This window comes from Eupeodes corollae, chromosome 1, assembly GCF_945859685.1.
Source record: "Eupeodes corollae chromosome 1, idEupCoro1.1, whole genome shotgun sequence".
Taxonomy (NCBI): Eukaryota; Metazoa; Arthropoda; class Insecta; order Diptera; family Syrphidae; genus Eupeodes; species Eupeodes corollae.
Window position 1 is genome coordinate 128,230,574 of NC_079147.1, and position 21,640 is coordinate 128,252,213.

The following is a 21,640-nucleotide window of genomic DNA, read 5'->3' on the forward strand; positions in this document are numbered from 1 at the left end:
AAGTATAAGCGCGCCCTAGAACTGTAATGCTAACGTGGCCCAATTTGAGTTATGTCAAGTTTTGACAGATTAACAGGGAGGTGAGTATTTTGACAATTCTACGAAAATGTAAACAAAACAAAATTCAGTAGGTATCAATAATGCAAATGAAGGTAAAACAAAAATATTAATTTATTGAAATAAAAATATGTAATGAATTTAATTTAATCCTCAGATAAAAAAGAAACCAAGGATAACGTTGCAACAAGAAAAGTGGAAGCCCAGAGTAGGAAGCCAGCAACGTCGACATATTTATTCTGGAGTGAATATGTACAAATTGAAGGTAAATGTGTTCATATTAATTTTAGACTCAAATTATATGAATATTTTTTTGTTTTGTTTTTTAGTTAAAATTACACTTCTCTACAAGACTTTGTTCCTGGCAATCAAATCGCTCTATTCTGATGGCTTATATCCTCATTTGTAACCCTGTAGGAATGAGAAAGGCCGATTACAGCGAAGGGATCAATGTCGCAGAAGACTGAAAGCTTCGCTTAGCTATACAAGTCGAGAACTCGAGAGTTGCTATAAAGTTGAGGATTCTCTTTACTTGGTGGGCATTCATAGCCAAGCCAAATACAAGTTGAATCAATTGCAGCGTGTGTAGCACATTCACGTAATGTTACAATGCAAAGCACTTCTCTCAGCCAGCTACGGATAGGCGAAAGATCGCAGTGTATGCAAGTCCTTCCTCATCATGTGAACAATAGTTAATTTAATCTACAGTCAGTTTTTCAAGACAGTACCTACCACCGAGGATTCGCCAATTGATCTGTTTCGTTATTTTAGCAGAAATTCACATTTGAATATCTTCTTTTACATTTTTTTTTGCAACTCTGTGATGTATTTGGTGAGGATGTGTTTATAAATAATAAAATAAGAACTATCTTAATTTTCTCTTTTTCTAATTTAAATCTAATCTATCAATTTAGGCTCTTGAGATATTATCCTGTTTGTAATTAGAAAGCTATTATATACATACATAAAGGGCTTTTCGAAGCTATCAATTTTATAAAATAGTTTTTTTTTCAAAACAAATGTTTTATGATTATTAAAATCTATAATATATGCCTTCAATATTTTCTTCCTTTACAATATTTTACTATTTCCTATAACGAATTTGTAGTCTTAAGATTATTACATCAAATTCATGTAATATATTGAAAAAATACAAAAATAAATAATATACCTAATATAAAGTAAAATCGGAGTTGGGTTTCGTAATCAGCATAAAAAATTAAACGAAGTATTTATTATTTATGTCCACACAAAAATTACAATCTAGTTTTTTTCAAAACTTCAGGTAAAGTCAAATAGAGACTTATGAGAATAAAAAAAGGAATAATCCGCTTTGATAATTGACCTGAGCGGATCAAATTTGGGAAAACCAGAAAGAAGCATTTTTCTTTGAAAAAAGTACATTTAATATCTTTTTTATTTATTCAAAAACAAGAAGTTACATTTTAACAGACAGATATTGTTTTTTAAGTGCAAATACATTATTAGCGTTGAATTTAAAACAAAATTAAATTATACTAAATTACATACAATTTTGAAAAATAATTACAAATGTATTTAAAAACTAGCTGCGCCGCGAACCTTGATTATTAAGGATGCGATTGAAAGCATGTCGTCGACTATAATCATCTTCACTTCAGGATTTGTTGCAATACCGCTTCGATTTGTTGCTGAAAAAAAACACATCAATTAGGTAGTGCTTTTAAAGTTTGTGGTTTATGTGAAGCTTACTTTGTAGTTGTCTTGCCATCATAAGCCTTCTATATAAAAAAATTAATTTTCATTATATAAGGAAATCTCGAATCAAAGTTGACTCAGGGAATTCTAAAATAGTACATACAAAACTGCTCAGATTATTTTGTATTTAATTTATTTATAGTTCATTTTTTAAGAAGGCTTACCAATGATTTCCGACTCCCATCATTTAGGAGGTACTATATTGTCGCTACAAGTTCCTTATAAAGCGGCATTCGTATCACCTCTTCTATGTAGGCGGTGTCAGCTTCGTCTACAGCAGTAGCCGCTGCCTCGCATTTACACTGATGTCCGCGCACTGTTGCAATGTAAGAGCCCCGGTTGGTACTCCGGCTTGATGACATTGTGTTCGCATTGTCGACAACGCAGAGATCGCTTCCGCTACGAATAGAGGTTGTTCACTGTGAATGGTTGATCGGCAGGTTGACCATGACGCTGCTGAATTGTCGTGACTATAAAGAAGTTAATTTTCATTATATAAGGATATCTGAAATGGAAGTTGACTTACTTTTTTGATGTTGATTTTCTGTGTGAAAATCGATGGATTCAACTCGCCGACATCATCAGTAGCTGTCGAGAGACTGATCTGAATCTGTTTGGTTTCTTGGGGATTCCTGTCGGGCCAGGTCATTTGCCTCCGAATGATTGCCACCGTTAAGCCAGTGCGATCCTTAAGAGCAAAATGATTGTATTCGTTTTAGATTTAATATTTTGATTCACTTACAGTCAAGGTTGGAATTTATGCGATTTTGGAGTCTTGTTTCGATTGTATTCATGTTTACTGCTTTTCTTGCAGAGCTACCAGCTGGTAGTACTCCTTACACCTAGAAGATGAAGATTAAGGGAGTTGACCACGATATAAATGTTTTGATTCCTACTTACACATCGTCGTTTTTTTTTGAACGGCTCGCATTTTATTTCTTGGCAGCTGATGAATATTGAGTTGCCAGTTGGTGCTGTTATTTTGTTTCAACACCAACACTCAGCTGCTGGGAGTAAGGCGTTAACGGTCGAATATTGAATGGCAAAACTTAAACTTGCATCATTGACTTGGTAGTGTTGTTGCTGATGGTTTTGTTGCATTGAATGCGTTTGACTATTGGTAGAGATGGTGACACCTCCACCGTCAACGCCTGAGGCAGCTATGGCCCTTGAGAAGTATTTTGCTAAGAGAAATATAATATACAAAAAAACTTCCGGCAAATCAGCCCTTTGTGTGCTTGGACTTACAGATTTCTTAGGGAAATTGCTTCCTGTATGAGAGTATGTTATTCGCACTATCTAAAATGAAAAGATAGACTATAAAAAATTGATTATTGTTGCACCTCCTTCACTGCAATTTGACTTACTTTTTATTCAATGAAGTAAACTTGTATATACCCTCTTCATCATAAAGAATTTTGGTCTGAAAAATATCAAATAATATTAAAAATCAAAACAATTAACAAAAACTTACTCTTAAAATCCGAAACCTATTGTTTTGTTTTGCAAAATTGATTGTCATTTTTGACAGGTCACAAAAATTCCATAAGTTTCTTTTAAGCCCAATCCCCCATTTTGCTTTTTTTTTCTCCACTCACATGTATTCACCGATAGCGAATTTGAGAGAGTTTACCTCGAATTTGAGAGAGTTCACCTCGAATAAAATTTGAGGGTGTTTCAGGTAGGACGGGTACCGGTCGGGACTCTAGATAATATATTTCCTCTATGACAGGAATGATGAACAATTTCCAAGTAGTAATAGGATAACTGATAGCTCAAGTAACACATATAGTAGAGGGAACGACCGAAACTCAAAGCAGACGACAGTGGAAACAGTAAAAAAAGTCCCCAAGAATCCGACTTGAGCTCTAGCGGCAGTTAAGAGAAACATGGAGTTTGTTTCAGTTTTTCACGTTTATCTCGAAAACTGTTTGTCGTATCAAAAACTTTTTTTTGAGCAAAATTAAAGCTCATTAAATTTTATTAAAAAAGCTTTGCTGAATTTTTTCGTATATCTTATAGTTTATAAAATAACTCTAGCAGCAGGATAAAGAAACATACGGTTTTTCGGATTTATCTTCAAAATTATTTATTATTTAAAAAAATAATCTTCTACAAAAATAAAATTTATTAAATTTCCCACGGAATTTAACGGTTAACTCTTAAAACAATTTTTTAAACATTCGCTTGTATCTATTAAAAACGAAAAATTGATGTGTTGATGATGAATCTTTTCAAACCTTTCTGTAATTGATTGAATGGCTTTTTTAAGTATTTTGAAAAAAAATGTACTTTAAATCTTTTTTTCGGGGCTATTATACTTTCAGGACATTCATCAGCGTAAAATCTTTTTTTCCATTGAGATCGCAATGATGAAGCTTCATGAAACATATTTAGTATTTCTAGGGAAATAGCAATACGCTCGGTTAATTGAACATACCTAACCATTAAATTTTTCATCGGAATGCATTAAAATCAAACTGTTTTTTTGTATTTTCTAAAACTTACGAGTATATGCCAGTTGACAGATTAACGGATGGACTTGGCAAATATTTACTAGTTTTGTTTTTATTTTCTAAGATATCAAACCAAATAAGCAGGCAACATATATATAAATGTAAAATCAAAAAAATTATTTCATAACGATTCTGCAATTATGATTTCCTCTATATTTTAATATCCCACCTAGTTGTGGAACTTGAAAAAAAGTTATGCCAACATTAGCCGCGTTTTATTATCACCATGATCTGATCCGGATCAGATCATGATAATAAAACAGCTTTGAATCATCATATTTGTATTATTTCAAGTTTGGTATCTGTGTGAAATTCCTTCCTTCAAAGTGACATTTCAAAATAAAACAAACAAAAAGCGATGATAGCAGCATATCAAGCATTTCGAATTTGGCCAGATTCGATACAAGCTCAGACTCATCATCTGAAAATATTCCATCGAATCACCAAAAAATAGAAAATTTTGTGGATATAATTCGTAATTATTGCGATGCGAATTTTAAAATCCACTTTCGACTTGAAAGAACAACAGTGAACGTTTTGATAGGTATACAATTAGTTTTTCTTATTACATGCATACATATTCATGCAATTTTTTAAAAAAAATTTCTAGATCGGTATAGCTTATTACTACGCTGCGATTCCACGCCAAAAAGAGGGCTGCCGAGAATTTCAGCCGAAAAAGATATATTTCTATGGTATATTGCAAATCCCAACACGTTCCGCGAAATATCTAATTTATTTGGCATATCACGTTCAACCGAGTGGAATGTAGTTAAAAAAGTTACAGTATGGCTCATATCCATCGGGTATGAATATATTAAATGGCCAAGCAGAGAAGAAGTTGGGCAAAATATGGCAGCAATGGAAGCCAAAACTAAAATACCAGGCATTTTGGGCTGTATCGATGGATCGCACATAAAAATCAAGGCTTCCGTTTTAAATAAAGAGAACTATTTCAACAGAAAGCATAGTTATAGCATCTTGCTTCAAGGTGTTGTTAATGCTAAAAAAAAGTTTATTAACGTTTTTTGTGGTGAACCGGGGAGCTTGCACGACAGTCGCCTTTTACGAAGATCGGAACTATATAGGGACGCGTGCGAAAGGACCGAAGAGCTTTTTCCTATCAATTCATTTCTTCTCGGAGACTCTGACTATCCATGTCTTGACTGGCTTGTTCCGCCCTTTAAAGACAATGGAAATATGTCTGCTGCTCAACGTAAGTTCAACGAAATACATTCTTCTGGACGAATCGTAGTTGAACATTCTTTCGGTCTACTTAAAACTCGTTTTCAAAGAATTCTTCATTTTACGGAACAAACAAATATTAATTCTGCTGTGAACTTAGTTATCTACGCTTGCATCCTCCATAACATGTGTGTGGACAACAACGATGAATTAGAGGAAGGCCATCAGATTGACTCTTTTCCAGATCTTGATGTTCATTCTGGAACTTCAAATAGTTCTAGGCTACAATCGTAATGGAAGATTTAATCAATAGAAATATAATTTAAAATATAAAAATGAACTTGCGCTCTCCTTTACTTAAAGAAACTTTGTTTTATTAAATTTAAAATAAACAAAAATTCATTCACAAAAGTACTAGCGTGTTTTATTTATGCATATGCATACATTTGAACAAACATCAAAACAAAATAAGAAAATTCACTGCATTCAAAATAAACATATAACATATATTTCAAAATAAACAGAAACAACCTATTACATACATTTCAAAAAACCACATTTCATTAATCACAACAAATGTATATAAAGGAACATATTTACATAAAAACTAAAAATCACAAAAAATTCACTTCTAGGAACATATTTACATACAAACTAAAAATCACAAAAAATTCACTTGTAGGAACATATTGACATTAAAAATATAAAAATATAAAACAAAGAAACTAAACATATAAATTTATAGTTGTTAAAAGAATTACTTAATGAACCACAGCTTTATGTAAATTCAAATAAAACTTATGGTTTATTAAATAATTCCCTTAGCAATTTTTCTTTCCTTACTAACCTTGCTTCTTTTCCTTTTTCCGCTTCGTCCATTTTTTTTAATTTGCTGGCAGTATATTCCTTTAAAAGTTGATACTTTCCGGCAGCCCTTTCTTCTCTCATCTGCCAGTATTTTTGCCTTGGGCCCATTCTCTTCGACGTTGCCGCAGGAGATACTGTCGGGCATTCCAACGCGTTCCCCATTGCACTGGCAGATGTTGTTGGTGTGGGTGAACTAATAGACGCTGCCGGGCTTGAATCTATAGACAAAAGAAAAAATGTTGTATTTATTTATGCACATATATATGTTTGTACAGGCAAAGATGATACCTTCTTTTGTTGAAAAGCTCCCCATTGGCAGGCATTGAATTTGTCTGTCAGATAAATTCAGGGAATGACTATTGTTTATAATGGGCTGCGAGCCGAAGATTTCCATCATCTCCGCTTCGAATGTAGCTCGGATGAGAGATGCCCCTTTTTTTTATTATTGTCTATTGAGGTCTTAAAGGACCTCAATAGATTTTTTAGTTTAATTTTCAACATTTCTACAGTTGTTGGCTGTGTCTGTGGAAAACAAATAAAAATATGAACAAAATCATTAAACTTATTGAAATTACCAAAACTCCCAGTGCAATTAGGTCTTCCAAAACGTTTTACATGGCAAATTTTTTGAGTTTGGCACTTTCAAACTCAAATTGCCTCTTGCTGTACGCATCCAGAAACGCTTTGGTTTCTTCTGCTGTCCATGTTCTTCTTGTTCTAAAATAAAAATCAAATTTGATGAATGTTAGACTAAAATTATTTCATTTAATAATAAAAACTTACAATTTATTAGAATTGGCTTCCATTTTTGCAGCAGAATACACGAATTTAATTACTTTTTTGACGTTTAAGGCAGAGTTGCCTTATGAACATTTCGTTCAATGGTTACTTTTTTGTTCTTTTTTTAGAGAAAAATAAAACATGCTTTTTGTACAATATACTTTTTTTAGCATTTATTTATTTTAATTTCACCAATTTATGCTTGGTTTTGTTAAAATTTGTCATTATTTTAAGGATTATAATAAAATTAAATAAATATGTCGTTTCTCGCTATCGATTTAAGAAATATTTTTTTTTTTTTTTTCAATTTCAATTTCAATCATTTTTTATTCAATTTTCACTTCAGAATAACATAATAACAATATTTTTAGATACTCAAGAAGATAAGTTTTAAAAAAAGAGAATAAGATCCGAGCCATTCAGTAACATGTGTATGTCAGTGTTGAGTGGCCGGCTAAAATTAAGCATACTAGAGAAAAACTGACGTGGGGTACTTTCAGTTGTTCTTTTCTGCAATTTTTAATTAATTCAAGTCAAAAATACAAAATTTAGATATCAATTAATTTAAAGAAAGTTGAAAAATTGGTTTAAATAAAAGAATCCTTTTGCATTTACTGTCGTACTTTATAAACCAATTCAATGTCGCTCATATCCATGGTGAAAAGCCATTCTTTAATTTTTCTTAAGAAAGAGTTGAGATTGTTTGTTGTTCTTATTCCAAATGGAAGATTGTTGAAAGTAGTTCGCGATGTCATTAGATAGAAGTTCATAAAATGTGTTTTATGTGCAATCGAAGTGCTGACAAGTTCTAAATTGTTGACCCTTAAATTGTATATTGAAGAATTTCTGCTGGGAATATTACCACTTTGTTGATAGAATTCTTTTAAGACCTTAAAAACATACAGGTGACGCAACGGAAGTATCTTTAATTCGCAAAAAAGAGGCCAGCTGTGTGTACGTTGATTTTTACCACAAATAATACGAATAATATGTTTTTGGGCAATTAAAATGGGTCTAAAAGTGCTCATAAAAGTGCCCCCCCAACTAACTATACCGTATTGCAATTTAGACTGAGTAAGTCCGTAGTAGATCATAGTTACAACATTCTTAGTGCAAAATGGTTTTAACAGATAAGTCTTACGCGTAATAAGATTCATATAATTTCTAAGTGAATTAACATGAGATTTCCAGTTTAGATTACTGTCGAAAATAATTCCTAAGTATTTAAATGAGTCAACACGTTCAATTTGAAAACAGTTTGGGGAACACTGGTTATTATTTAAAAAATTGTATCTACCACATACATGCAAGGGTAAAACGAATTTTTGACAATCATACGAGTGGAAATACAACTCAAAATCCTTAGGAAAGTCATCTGTTAGCTTGAAACACATAACTTTTGTTTTATCGCTAATAATTAGTTTATGATATGCAAACCACACCCTAAGTAATTGTAAGTCTTTATTTAAGTTGGCAAGACATTGAAAATAAGTCGGAACAGTGTAAGTAAATGCTATATCATCTGCAAAGGCTATAAGATTTCCAGAAAAATCTTGAAGGAACAGCGAGTTAATGTAGATTAAAAAAAGTAAAGGTCCTAAAACAGAGCCCTGTGGGACACCATTTTTTAATGTTTGCACATTACTGAAAACATTATTAATAAATACTCTTTGTTCCCTTCCAATCAAATATGATTTAAACCATTCATATATTATACCTCTAAAACCAATATTATATAACTTACTTAAAAGTATTTCATGATCGACCATGTCAAATGCCTTTGTCATGTCAATGAACAGCGCCATCGTTGAGTGGCTTTCGTTTATCAAAATCAAATGGAGTGGCGCAACAGTCCGTTGTGAACCAGGGCCTAGTGACTTACAACTCTCAACCATTCCTGTGTGCGAGTACTGTTGTCAGGAATGGAAGGGACCTACAATTTAAGGCCGAATCCGAACGGCTAGTTTGAGAAAGCACTTTTTCATGACAAGAATTACTCTTGGAGAATTTGTCAATTCCTCGCAAGACGCAGTACCCGCGAAAATTAATTTTTTTAAATTAAGGTGGCACAGGCAGGGATTGAACCCAAGACCCCTTGCATGACAGTCCAACGCACTAACCATCATGCCACGGGTACTACTTTCGTTTATACCCTTGTATAAATCACAACTTACTTTTAAAATAGCATCTTCCGTACTTCTACCTGATCGAAACCCAAACTGAACTTCGGAAAAAAAATTGATTTTTTCGAGAAATGAGAGCATGCGTGTTTTAATTAACTTCTCAAAAAGTTTGGAAAACGTAGGAAGCAGGGAGATAGGCCTATAATTAGCTATATTTTTATGATCTCCTTTTTTAAAAATTGGGATAACTTCTGCAATCTTCAATGCATTAGGGAGCTTCCCAAAACTTATACTTAAGTTGAAAATATAGCATAGTATATCAACAATTTCCCAAGATACTTTTTTTAAGATAACCGCAGAGATGCCATCCCTAGTACAAGATTTCTTATTTTGTAAACTTTGAATTTGCATATGTATTTCTCCAGGGGAAAATTCTTGAAAGTAGAAGCTATTAGTTTCCATTTTGTCTTTTTTTATGCTATCAGCGATGGTGCAGTTGCAGCAAAGGTGGTTTGGTTCAGGAGGTTTCAGAGCATCGGTGATATTTACAAAATAATCATTAAAACTACCCGCTATTATATTCGGATCAGAAGTAACAACATTATTGCATAGAATGTTTGAAATCTCATTTGGTTTATGTTGCTTACCTAAAATACAATTAACAACTCTCCATTCTTTTTTCACATCGCCCCTATATTGATTTAAGCGGTTTTTACAATAGGAATCGCGTGCCTCAGAAGTTGTTTTTTTACACGTTTGCAGAGCTGAGAATAATATTTTTTTTAATTTAGGTTAAGTGGATGCCTTTTGCATTTTTTAGCGATGCTATTTTTAAGTTTTATTTGCTTTAGCAAACTATGTGTCATCCAAGGCTTCAAGAGTTTTATTTTGTTTGACAATTTTAATAGTTTTTTAGAACTCTCTAAATGTCTACTTAATATGGATATGAATTGATCATACGCTTCAGAAGGATCGCTCTTAGATAAAGCAGTTTCCCAAAATTCATACCTTAGTTTTTGACGAAAAATACCAAAATCTATTTCATATTTTATTTTTCCCAACTCGATTTGTTGTGGAGTATGGTTCTCACGAACTTTTAAAACACATAAACGGTGATCAGTTATTTTGTAGTCATGCACTTCACTAAAAAAGATTGACTTGTTATTTTTGTAAAATCGCACAAAAATATGATCAAGGCAACTTGAACTTGAACTTGTAACTCGGGTTGGCACATTTATGACACTTTTTAACCCAAATGAAGACATCAAAGACATATAACAATTTGTATCGTTATCATTTTCATTCAAAAGATCAATATTTATATCACCTGCAACAATTAAATTTGTATCTTTGGTATTATTCAAAACATTATGAAACTCTTCAATAAAAAAACTTTTGCTAAAAGAATGTAAACGATAAATGCAGATAATTGCATAACAATTATTTTTATAAGTAAATTTTATTCGTATGATATCCGCACTGATAAATTCAATTTTTGAGTGATCACACACAACCTCACTTTTTATGTACGCTGCTATACCACCAGCAGCGTAGAATTCGTTACAATTGGCATACAAAGTGTATCCATCAATATTATATAGACCTATTTCATATTCATAAATCCAGATTTCACTAACTATTATAACCAATGGCAATTTTTCAAGAGATTGAACATGAACTAAGAAATCATTAAAGTTTTGACGCAAGCTTCGGATATTTTGGTGAATGCAAAAAGATTCTTCAGAATTGGGAATATTAATATCATTATTACATACAATTAAATTATTATGGTAGGATGGAATGTTTACATGGAGATTCGAAAAATTTTGAGAACTCATTGCACTTTAATAAGGTCAGAAGAGCTTGTTATTTTGATAAAGTTATCCCCCTCTTTTTTACGCATGTAAACGATCCCATTCCGTGTCCACAGAAATTTATAATTTTTTGAAACTTTAATTGCTGCTGCTGTTTTAAATAGTTGACGTGTGTTGTATGACAGGCTTTCGTTGATGTACATTTTCTCCTCCAAAGCTCGGTTACTGCATACGGATGTTTTCAATTTGTGTTTTTTTTCATGATTTGCTTTTAATATTTTCTCTTTTAAATAACGAGAGACTAATTTCACATGCAAAATTTTGTTTGTGTTTTTTGCTGCTGCCACTGTCTCTGCCGCCGCCGTCGTCGTCGCCTCTGCTGTTGTTGCATTGCAATTTGGAGAACCATCGTCCGAAGCTTTGCTTCGGTGTATTGTTTTTATATAGCAGTGGTCGATATCTGCCTCAGTGATGTTAATATTCAGTCCATCACGAAAGATTTTTAGAGCGATGTCAGTGCTCGATGATTCTGTATTGTCACAGGGAACGTTAACAATATCAATGCAGTTGGCTAATAGCTGTTGTTGACCCTTCGTTCCAAAGCTTTTATATTTGCCTCGCACTCTTTATTTTTAGTTGTGAGTGCATTTAGATGATTTTGTTGAAAGTTTTCGATGGCAATTACTTTCGCATACACCATTTCCAAAGTGATTTTTGTTGTTGTTGTTAGATCTTTTTGTCGTAGGCTGGTGGTTGTGTTGGAGGAGGTTGGCGTGGTGGCCGATGATGATGTTTGATTTAGCGGTAGAGACGCTGGTGGTGGAAGAGACGTTTGAGATGCCAAGTCTGCAAGAGAACAAGACGCTGGATTTCGTCTCTTTGATTGACACACATTACATTGCCATGGTGATTTATTTCATTTCGGGTAGATAAAAATGATACAATGGCAACACAGTTTTTATTTTAATTTGTTGGCAGTAGTACCAACATTTGCAATGTGAAATTTACCCCTTGTGTGAAATAGAGAACTAATTTTTGGATCACAAAATGAGATCCAAACATAAAGCAGGATCTCGTTTTGTTGTTGTAGTGCATGTAAATCCATGATCCTGATCAGATCATGGTGATAATAAAACACGGCTATTGTATCGAAAACACACACAGTACATATTTTCTTTTTTCTCTTGTATGAACAGGTTGAAATGTTTGAAAATTAGGTAGGTATAATTTTTAGTTCTGCGATATCTTGAGTTAAATTTTCAATGAATGCAAGAATGAAAGAAATGTTAGTTAGTGCGCAAGAGATAACTTAGGACAGTTGTTTGCGTAAGATCAGATTACATTTTCTTGCTCCTGGAAATGCGCCCCTAGAATTTTGCGCCATGTGCATCGGCACATTTTGCACATATGCTTTGTCCGGCCCTGACACTCACTATATCTCCCGCCTATAGAAAATGCGCTTAAATGCATATTAAAAAGTTGCAAATATCTCCAAAAATTGTACCAACAAACTTACGCCATAGCCATTAAAAATAAAATTGAAGAAACAAAACAAAAATTCATAAGACAATGCCAAAGCAGTGAAAATCCATATATTATTTAACTTTCTACATGATAAATTAATTTTTCAACCAGATATTTTTAATAAAAAATATATTTAATTCAAAATTCAACTTATTACTAGTTTTACATTGACACATACAGACTGCTCGTTGTGGTCGCCGTAATCTCGTGGAAGGTTCGGATAGTGGTATCTATCAACGATTTCATTATCTGCTGCAGATGATGTTGGCTTGTTTTATCAATTATCCATTTTTCGATAATCCCGATCTTATTTTGGGGTTGGTGTCGTTTTATATACTGCACTTGTTGACCCATGTGGTAACCATGTCTTAACTCTCCCCTTGGTCGGAAGAAGATTGTCCCAGTCTTTCGCTTAACGTCTCCTGTACTCTTGATCTTGAGTTGTCCTTAAAATTTTCCATTTCTATTGCGACTTGTTGATCATGATCAGGTATGTTCGCCTTGTTCGTTTGATACACTCGCAGTAACCGGTGAATCTTGTAGGCAGAGTAGATTAATATGCAAATAGATATTTTATACTTATTCCCCACGGACAAAAATGGTTGTATGTAATCTAAGGTTGTGTACATAAGATTCTCGTCTTGTGAAGCAATGTACTCGAGTATTTGGATTTGGGATGGTTAATTTAACTAAATATGTTCTAATATTTGTTTTTTTTAATTTAAAATACAATTTTCCATCAATTGATATATTATTTTCAAATTGAACCAGGTTGATTCCTGCTAGTTTTATGTATTTCATTTACAATATTATTTCCTGTTAATACAATATTATAGGTTAACAATTTCTATAGGTTCTTTTTTTACTTTGATTTTTGTACAGTTAGCTTTATATTTAGTAAAAAGGTCCGTTAAATTGTTTGTTTTTTTAATAATTTTACAGTAATCTTGGTTGAGTTCTTTTTTAACATGCGGATTTATAAATTTTTTTCTAATATTTCACAATTTTTTTTTATTTATTTGATTTATTAGTTTAAAAAACTCTTAACAATAATATCTTATATTTAAAAAAATACTTAAAATATTTTACAGCATTATTTTTTTAAAGATGTTTAATAAAGATTTAAATTTATTTAGGTTTTGATCAGTCTTTAAGAAATTAGGAAGGCTATTAAAAAGTTGAATTCCTTTGTATAGTAGATTGTTTTGGGTTGCAGCTCTTCTGTATAATGGAAGTCTAAAAACACCGGTATTCCTTAGATTATAAAACGAATTTGTTATATAGCTCACGTTCCGTCTTAAATACATTTAATTTTTTTATTTTAAAAATCATCACAAGCGCATTAAATTTAAGTCTTTGTTCAATATTTAACCATCCGAGGACCGTAAGCATGTCATAAATAGGTGTTCTATATTCGCACTTAAGCACTGTTCTCATTGCTCTATTCTATAATACTTGAAGTTTTCTTAAATTTTCAATATTTGACATGTATATTATCGTATTATAAATAGTTAATGCACAATTTAAAGTTATATAATTTCGAATTCTTTTGACAAAACCGATCTTTTTAGAGATTTTAGCGCATTTATTATAAACATGTTGACTAAATTTGAGTTTATTGACGATAAAGACACCGAGGTATTTTATTCCATCCACACATTCGATAAGTTGACTATTTATAAATATATTGACATTTAAACCACCATTATTTAAGCACATACATTAAGTCTTAGTTAAATTAAGTTTTAATTTATTTTTGTTAATTTTTTCAATTTGATTTTGCATTACACTTTCACAAGACTTGAAATCATATCCTACAACGTAGATCAGGTTATCGTCTGCGAATAATGACATTTTAACATCAGATATAATTTTCACGATATCGTTTGTATACAAAAGAAATAAAAGTACACCCAATTTCGATCCTTGGGGCACGCCAAGGTCAACCTTTATTTTTTCGGAAAATGTTTCACTTATCTTCACTTTTTGGAATCTTTCTGACTAATAACTTTTAAACCACTTTTGTTCAACTTCACCATACTTGTTAAGTTTTTCAATCAATATATTTCCGTCTATAGTTTCAAACGCGCATTTTAAGTCAAGAAAAACACCAATTATAGTTTTACCGCTATCAATTTCTTTTTTCCACTCATTAATAAGCCAACATATCGATGTTTCGCAAGAGTGACCATTTCTAAAACCCGATTGCTCTAAACACAGTATATTTTCTTTTTCAATAAAGTTCGTTAGTTGATTGCACACAATCTCTTCGAGGAACTTTACATAAATCGGAAGCATATTTATAGGTCGCCAGAATTTTTTGGATTTTGTACTTTTTCAATCGGGATAACAACCGATTCCTTCCAGCTATCTGGGAACTCACCATTTAATATAGATAAATTAATAATTTTGGCAAAATTTCATCATAACAATCTAGAGCTATACTACAATTTAGTCCGAAACAGTCTTTTTTCTTATTTATATATTTTATTGTCAGTTCTAGTTCTTGAATGCTGATCAATTTAAATTTGAAACTACTTCTATGGGTTGGGATATTATCAACGTATAAAATTTGTTCTATACTATTATGAATAACTTCGACACTTCTAACAAAATGTTTACTAAACGCTCTTGCAATTTCAATTTCTGTTTTAATTGACGGATTTTCGATTTTCAACTTATTTATTTCATTAAGTTCCGTTTTTAGAATTTGACTCTTCAAAACCTTCCATAAGCCTTTCTGGTCACCAGCACAACAGTTTATATTAGATTTAATATATGAACATTTTGCTTTCACACATTCGCGTTTATAAACATTTCGAGCCATTTTATTAATATTCCAAGTTCCAAAGAATTTTCGAATCTAGCCTGTTTGTTTGTCAATAAATTACGGTGAACGTTATAAGGGCAGATCGTGGTGAATTTGTTTTTCCTTTCTCTATCTTTGAGTTACAGATAGATGGCATTAACAACCAAAACCAGAAAAGATGTGTTCAGAAAGAGTGTACCAAGGTTAAGGTTTTTTAGACTAGACTTTATTTTTTATGAACAAGTATATGTTTTTTATAAATGCATGTTATGTTTATTTCAAAAGTAATATCTTAACTAATAAATTAACTGCTGCTTTATCTAAAATATACTGCATTGAATTATTTTACATCGAATTAATTATAATAGGCGGAAATAATAAACGTCTACAGTTTACAGGGAATATTTATATAAAATATCCATATCTTCTGCAATTGCGGTATTAATCGATATTTTCTGGAACTTAGTGCTAACGTAACATTTATTTGTCATGATTTAGTTTTTAAGGTTTTTTATAAACCAAAAAAATTAATTATGAAATTTGGTTGCGATAATAATTACTTGAACACAGCATTTTCTATGTTTATAGTTATTCAGGTTTAGCCCTTAACTTAGATTTGCATTTATTTATGAATAGCCTAAAAAGTTAAGCAAACATCTATGAATAAACCACAATGCACTTTCAGAAATACCTTAGTTAGAACTTTCCCTCATAGATTTTTCCTTGTCGCTATATAACTGAAAGATAAGATATAAATAAATAATAAAACTGGAAAACTTATAAAAATGATGCAAAAGACTTAAATTTTGGTTGAAGAACAAATTTGTATATTCTTTTCACAAAACCACTGACCTAGCGAGAATACAAATATTTTTACTTTTGTACAAAAGTACTTTTCGGCTTATGTAGTTAAGCCTTAAGCCACATACTAGCTTAGTGGAAAGCAGTAAGAATAGCTTATCACCTATTCACAAATCTTATGCGATGAAAATTGGCAACAGAAGTAACAAGTTAATGGTCTTTTTATTTAGTCTCTACTTAAATCACAGAAAATAAACAACGAGTACACTCAAATAAAATAGGAATGTAAAAAAGAGATGAGTTTATAAAAATGTTTTCAATGTTCCTGCGTTGTTTTCTTTTAATGATCCATGTTTACATTCTTTAACTCTCGTTTTCAATGTTCCAGCAACTCTCGCAACTCTCGATGAACTCTGAAAACTGAAACAAATCTGAGTTTTTATTGCATTTTTCAACGGTCTGAGCGAAAATTAAAAGCATAAACGCAGCTAATTATACAAAAAATAATAGTTGTAGTGCTTTCAGAGTTTTATGTTTCTAGGTCCTAATTCTCATTGGACTGTTTGTTGTAATAATTAATATAATAGTGTTCCATTTAGTTCTATTCTGATTTATTATTGAACAACTCTTTTATCTTAGTCTAATAGCACTATCCGGATAACTATAATAAAAGCTTATTACAAATGTCATTTAATCTTATGTAAAATAATAAACTTTCTTCTCTTTTGAGTTTTGAATCATCAAAGTACTCGGACGTCTTTATATTGGTAAAGTAATCTGTGCACTATTTATCGATCATAGCTTTATTTTAAGAGGTTATGGGCCCAGTGTAACGATTAAATAATTGATAAGACGGATTCGTGTTCATTTCGAGAGATTTTGGTTTTTTGGTTGCAAATTTTTGGGTAGACTTGGTAGATGTCTTTGAGATTCTATTGCAATGGGTAAACCAAAGAAATTAGAAGGGCGTAAAAATTTTGATGAGTGGAAGGTAGAGGCAAAAGCGTATCTTGCCACAAAAGGCCACTGGAAATGTTTCGATGGCACAGAAACAGATCCAGATAAAAACTTTCTGGCGATTCAGATGCTGAACTTGCTGTTGTCATCTGCTCTTTATACATATACGGAAAAGTGCACAACAGCAAAACAAGCATGGCGATTCAGATGCTGAACTTGCTGTTGTCATCTGCTCTTTATACATATACGGAAAAAAAAAAACAAGCATGGGATTTTATATGTTCCGCATTCGAGGATACAGGTATTGGTCGTAGGGTGGATTTGCTAAAGCAATTGGTATGATTGCAGCAACTGGATTGTTCTTCTATGGAGGAGAGATTGGTGATGAAGTGGTTGCAGCGCTTATGTTAGCAGGTTTGTCGGACGAATTTCGTCCTATGGTAATGGCAATCGAAAACTCTACAATAAAACAATTATAGAAGTAACCTATAATAACACAGAAAGTGTAGAGACCGCATTGTATGCTAAGAAACGCTTCAATCAAAAAAACAAAAAAAACAATCTCACAAGTCTGTGAAATGCTACGTGTGTGACAAGATAGGCCATTTCGCAAACAAGTGTCCAAACAGAAAGAATAAAGACGAGTCGTTATTTATATGTTCTTTCATGGCTCAATCAAGCTCGTCACAAGATTGGTACATCGATTCAGGCGCATCCGCGCACATGACAATGAGTGACGTCAATTTGATAGAAGTGCGTGAACCTATACAAAATAAAATCCTCGTAGGTAATAACTCTTATCTTGCTGTGGAGCAAGCTGGGGACATAAAAATGTCAATTGGAACAAGTTCACGTCAAAACTACGATGTCACAGTGAAAGATGTACTGCATGTTCCAAATATCTGTGCAAATCTCATGTCTGTGAGTCAGATGGCTAAACATGGCAACACTATGGTCTTCGATAAAGAAAGTTGCCGAATATACGATTCAACAAAATCATTAATTGCGACTGCACCTCTTGTTAATGATTTATATAAATTAAACTGTTCCACAGATCGATCTGCAACTGCCATGATGGCAACCGACAAAAATATATGGCATCGTCGTTTGGCCCATACTTGTGATGCAAACCTAAAGAAGATTCGGACGGCAGTGATTGGTGTGGACTTTGCGGAGGGTAGTGACGGCAATAAGTGCGAAATTTGTGTCAAAGGTAAGCTGACACGTGCATCTTTTGAGGCAAGTGACAACCGAGCAACAAGTGTACTAGAGTTAGTCCACAGCGATGTCGCATTTTTACCCACGCGTTCTTTTGGAGGAGCAAAATATTTCGTCACATTTATAGATGACTATAGCCGCAAGGTGTTCTTGTACCCGATGAAAAATAAAAGCGAGGTTTTTGATATTTTTAAGAACTTAATGACATTTGTTGAAAATCAACATGGGTGCAAAATAAAAACACTTCGCACTGACAATGGCACCGAATATTGCAACAAACAATTCGATGCTTTCACGGCAAAACATGGCATCCTACATCAGCGAACAGTACCGCATACGCCGGAGCAGAATGGTGTGGCTGAGAGAATGAACCGAACGATACTGGAGAAAGTTCGGTGTATGCTTTTCGATAGTAATCTGAGTGACAATTTTTGGGCAGAAGCGGCGACAACAGCAGCTTATTTGATCAACCGTATTCCATGTCGAACCATTCCGTATGACAGACGAAACACCAGAGGAGAGGTGGACGAAGCGAAAGCCTGACTTGTCAATGCTAAGGGTATTTGGGTGTAAGGCTATGGCTCATATACCAAAAGTTCAGCGCAGCAAATTGGCACCGAAGGCAGTTGAGTGCATTTTTGTTGGATACAGCGAGCAAAGCAAAGCTTATCGGCTGTATGACAAAAAGGCGAGAAAAGTAATCGTGAGCAGTGATGTTACTTTCATCGAATCGAGCGAAGATAAGGTAACTCAATCAAAATTCAATTCTAATGGTTCTTTTTTTCTTCCAAAGGCACCTACTGAAGATGAAACTCATGTGAGTGATGTATTTGAAAGCGATTCAAGTGGGGAGAGTGAATCAGATAGCGAATTGAATGAGTCATGTGATGATGATGTGAGGCTGGTGATGAGGGCATAGGTGTGGCTGTAGTAGACAGTCAAAGTTCGTCAAATGTTTGCATGAACTATGCAGATGCAAATGATTCAGTCATCATTACGCCCCACCAAGATGAAACAATCGTAGAAATTAGTGATACCATGGAAGAAAATGAATCTACAAATAACGAATTCAGTGAGGCTGGTGAGAGTGAGAATTCGTCATTAACTTCTGTCGCTGAGACTGATTTCGACGTTGCTGCCAGCGAGATATGCGCTGTTCCATGTCCTGTAGCAGCCGACCAGATCGAAAGCCTAAGACAAGCTGCGAAAGCTCGTGATGCTCTCAGTTTACATGCGATGCTTGCAGCAGCTACGGAAGACGTTTGTGAACCGAAGTCTTATGAGGAGGCTAGGCAATGCGATGAGAAAGAGGAGTGGGAGGCAGCGATGAAGTCTGAGTATGCGGCCTTGGTTGCGAATAAAACTTGGGAGCTGTGTGAGCTTCCTGCTGGGCGAAAAGCAATTGATAGTAAGTGGGTCTACAAAGTCAAACGCGATGCAACTGGTTGTATCGAAAGGTACAAAGCTCGGCTTGTAATCAAATGCTACAGTCAAGTCAAACGCATAGATTATGACGAGACGTTTTCGCCTGTTGCTCGGTATTGCTCAATTCGTTTTTTGTTGGCGATGGCAGCCAAGTACAAATTGATCATTCACCAGATGGACGCAGTGACTGCCATTCTTCAAGGCTATTTGAGAGAGGACATTTAGCGATAAAACGGCGAAGGTCTGTCGCTTGAAGCGAGCGTTGTACGGTTTGAAGCAGGCTAGTCGTGTGTGGAACGACAAGTTAAATGAAGTGCTCGTTCGGGTACCTATATTCAAGCGATCGTCAATAGATCAATGTATCTATTACAAACATTCAAATCAAAATACCATAATACTGGCTGTGTGGGTGGATGATATTATGATCCTCTCGAGCAACGCAACGATGTGTACCAAGTTAAGGAATGAATTGTCAACTCAGTTCAAAATGAAAGACTTAGGTGAGGCGAAATCATTGCTTGGTATGAATATTACTCGATATGCGGATGGTTCTCTTGTCTGAAGAGTTGTGTCCGAAAACAGATGGTGAGAAACGAGAAATGGCAAACGTTCCTTATCAAGAGGCGATAGGGTGCATTATGTATGCTGCACAGATTAATCGTCCAGATGTTTGCTTCCCTGTTAGTGCACTTAGTAGGTACAACAATAACTATGGTCGTGCACACTGGTCGGCAGTAAAGAGGGTGTTACGATATTTGAAGGGTACAATCGATTTCAAATTATTGTTTATTCCAAAGCAAAACGATGAAGTGGTAGGCTTCTGCTACGCCGATTGGGCAAGTGACTTGGACAAAAGACGTTCAACAACTGGCTATGTATTTTTGTCACACGGCGCTGCAGTTTCTTGGACTTGTCGTCGTCAACCAACAATAGCTTTGTCTTTTACCGAAACAGAGTTTATGTCGATGGTTGCAGCTATACAAGAAGCGCTTTGGTTAAAGCGTTTTGAAACCGCAATGTTTTTGGAGGCATCAAAAACGATTCTTTTGTATTGCGATAACCAGGGAGCAATCAGTTTGGCGAAAAATAAAAATTATCATGCGCGCACTAAACATATTGATGTTTAAGACGTCGAAGGTGAAATAAAATTAAATTTACAATACAAGTCAACAAATGAAATGGTTGCAGACATATTGACCAAGGCCGTTAATAGCGCAAAGCTTAACAAATTTATTTCAGATTTTGGACTTTATTGTAATTAATAATTTTGAATATTTTTTTTATTTAATAATTTCTTTAAACTTTTTTTTAGACATAAATTGAATTGTTAATAAATTTTTTTATGAAACACTAGTGAGGCTGTTGTAATAATTAATATAATAGTGTTCCATTTAGTTCTATTCTGATTTATCATTGAACAACTCTTTTATCTTAGTCTAAAGCACTATCCGGATAACTATAATAAAAGCTTATTACAAATGTCATTTAATCTTATGTCAAATAATAAACTTTCTTCTCTTTTGAATCATCAAAGTACTCGGACGTCTTTTAATTGGTAAAGTAATCTGTGCACTATTTATCGATCATAGCTTTATTTTAAGACTGTTGCACCACCTAATTTATTTTACTTACTTAATGATCAAAACTAGCTTCAAATAACTAACTTACATTTGTCTAAATGCGTAATTTAGAATTATTTCTAAATCTTCATTGTTCTGCCACCTAACAAGAGTAATTAATTTCACTTCATATTCGAATTATATTACTTCCAAACGAACACAATGAGAGTACCAACAAATCCTTCATCCACAATTTTGAATTTTCTTT

General features: G+C 33.5%; 2 protein-coding genes and 2 long non-coding RNA genes across 6 annotated transcripts; 1 reads left to right on the plus strand and 3 right to left on the minus strand.

Annotated features, from left to right (window-relative positions):
• Positions 1-1,467: 1,467 nt before the first annotated feature.
• On the minus strand, positions 1,468-2,652 carry LOC129941520 (uncharacterized). 2 transcript variants are annotated; one of them, XR_008780875.1, is made up of 5 exons: positions 2,537-2,652; positions 2,321-2,482; positions 1,959-2,264; positions 1,789-1,901; positions 1,468-1,727 (listed from the first exon to the last, which is right to left on the minus strand). It is a non-coding gene; the product is annotated as an uncharacterized LOC129941520 (long non-coding RNA). The 2 variants fall into 2 exon arrangements; XR_008780874.1 differs by having other exon boundaries at positions 1,471-1,727; positions 1,789-1,881; positions 2,537-2,651.
• Positions 2,653-2,703: 51 nt separating this feature from the next.
• LOC129941521 (uncharacterized) lies at positions 2,704-3,511 on the minus strand. Its single transcript, XR_008780876.1, has 3 exons — positions 3,269-3,511; positions 3,162-3,217; positions 2,704-3,111 (listed from the first exon to the last, which is right to left on the minus strand). It is a non-coding gene; the product is annotated as an uncharacterized LOC129941521 (long non-coding RNA).
• Positions 3,512-5,871: 2,360 nt separating this feature from the next.
• Positions 5,872-7,254, minus strand: LOC129941518 (uncharacterized). 2 transcript variants are annotated; one of them, XR_008780873.1, is made up of 4 exons: positions 7,146-7,254; positions 6,938-7,079; positions 6,651-6,884; positions 5,872-6,580 (listed from the first exon to the last, which is right to left on the minus strand). XR_008780873.1 is itself a non-coding variant. In XM_056050191.1 (2 exons), the coding sequence occupies exons 1-2, from the start codon at positions 6,757-6,759 to the stop codon at positions 6,294-6,296; spliced, it is 396 nt and encodes a 131-aa protein (XP_055906166.1). In that variant the 5' UTR covers positions 6,760-6,918; the 3' UTR covers positions 5,874-6,293. The 2 variants fall into 2 exon arrangements, 1 of the variants encoding a protein (XP_055906166.1); XM_056050191.1 differs by lacking the exons at positions 6,938-7,079; positions 7,146-7,254 and having other exon boundaries at positions 5,874-6,580; positions 6,651-6,918.
• A 13,098-nt stretch (positions 7,255-20,352) lies between these two features.
• Positions 20,353-20,940, plus strand: LOC129944539 (uncharacterized). Its single transcript, XM_056054045.1, has one exon. The coding sequence runs from the start codon at positions 20,353-20,355 to the stop codon at positions 20,938-20,940; it is 588 nt and encodes a 195-aa protein (XP_055910020.1).
• The last annotated feature ends 700 nt before the right edge of the window (positions 20,941-21,640 follow it).

Coding starts and splice junctions, on each gene's coding strand:
- LOC129941518 (XM_056050191.1), bottom strand. CDS start 6,759: ATGATGGAAATCTTCGGCTCGCAGCCCATTATAAACAATAGTCATTCC. Junction 6,581..6,650: donor GAGCTTTTCAACAAAAGAAG/GTATCATCTTTG, acceptor TTTTGTCTATAG/ATTCAAGCCCGGCAGCGTCT.
- LOC129944539 (XM_056054045.1), top strand. CDS start 20,353: ATGCGGATGGTTCTCTTGTCTGAAGAGTTGTGTCCGAAAACAGATGGT.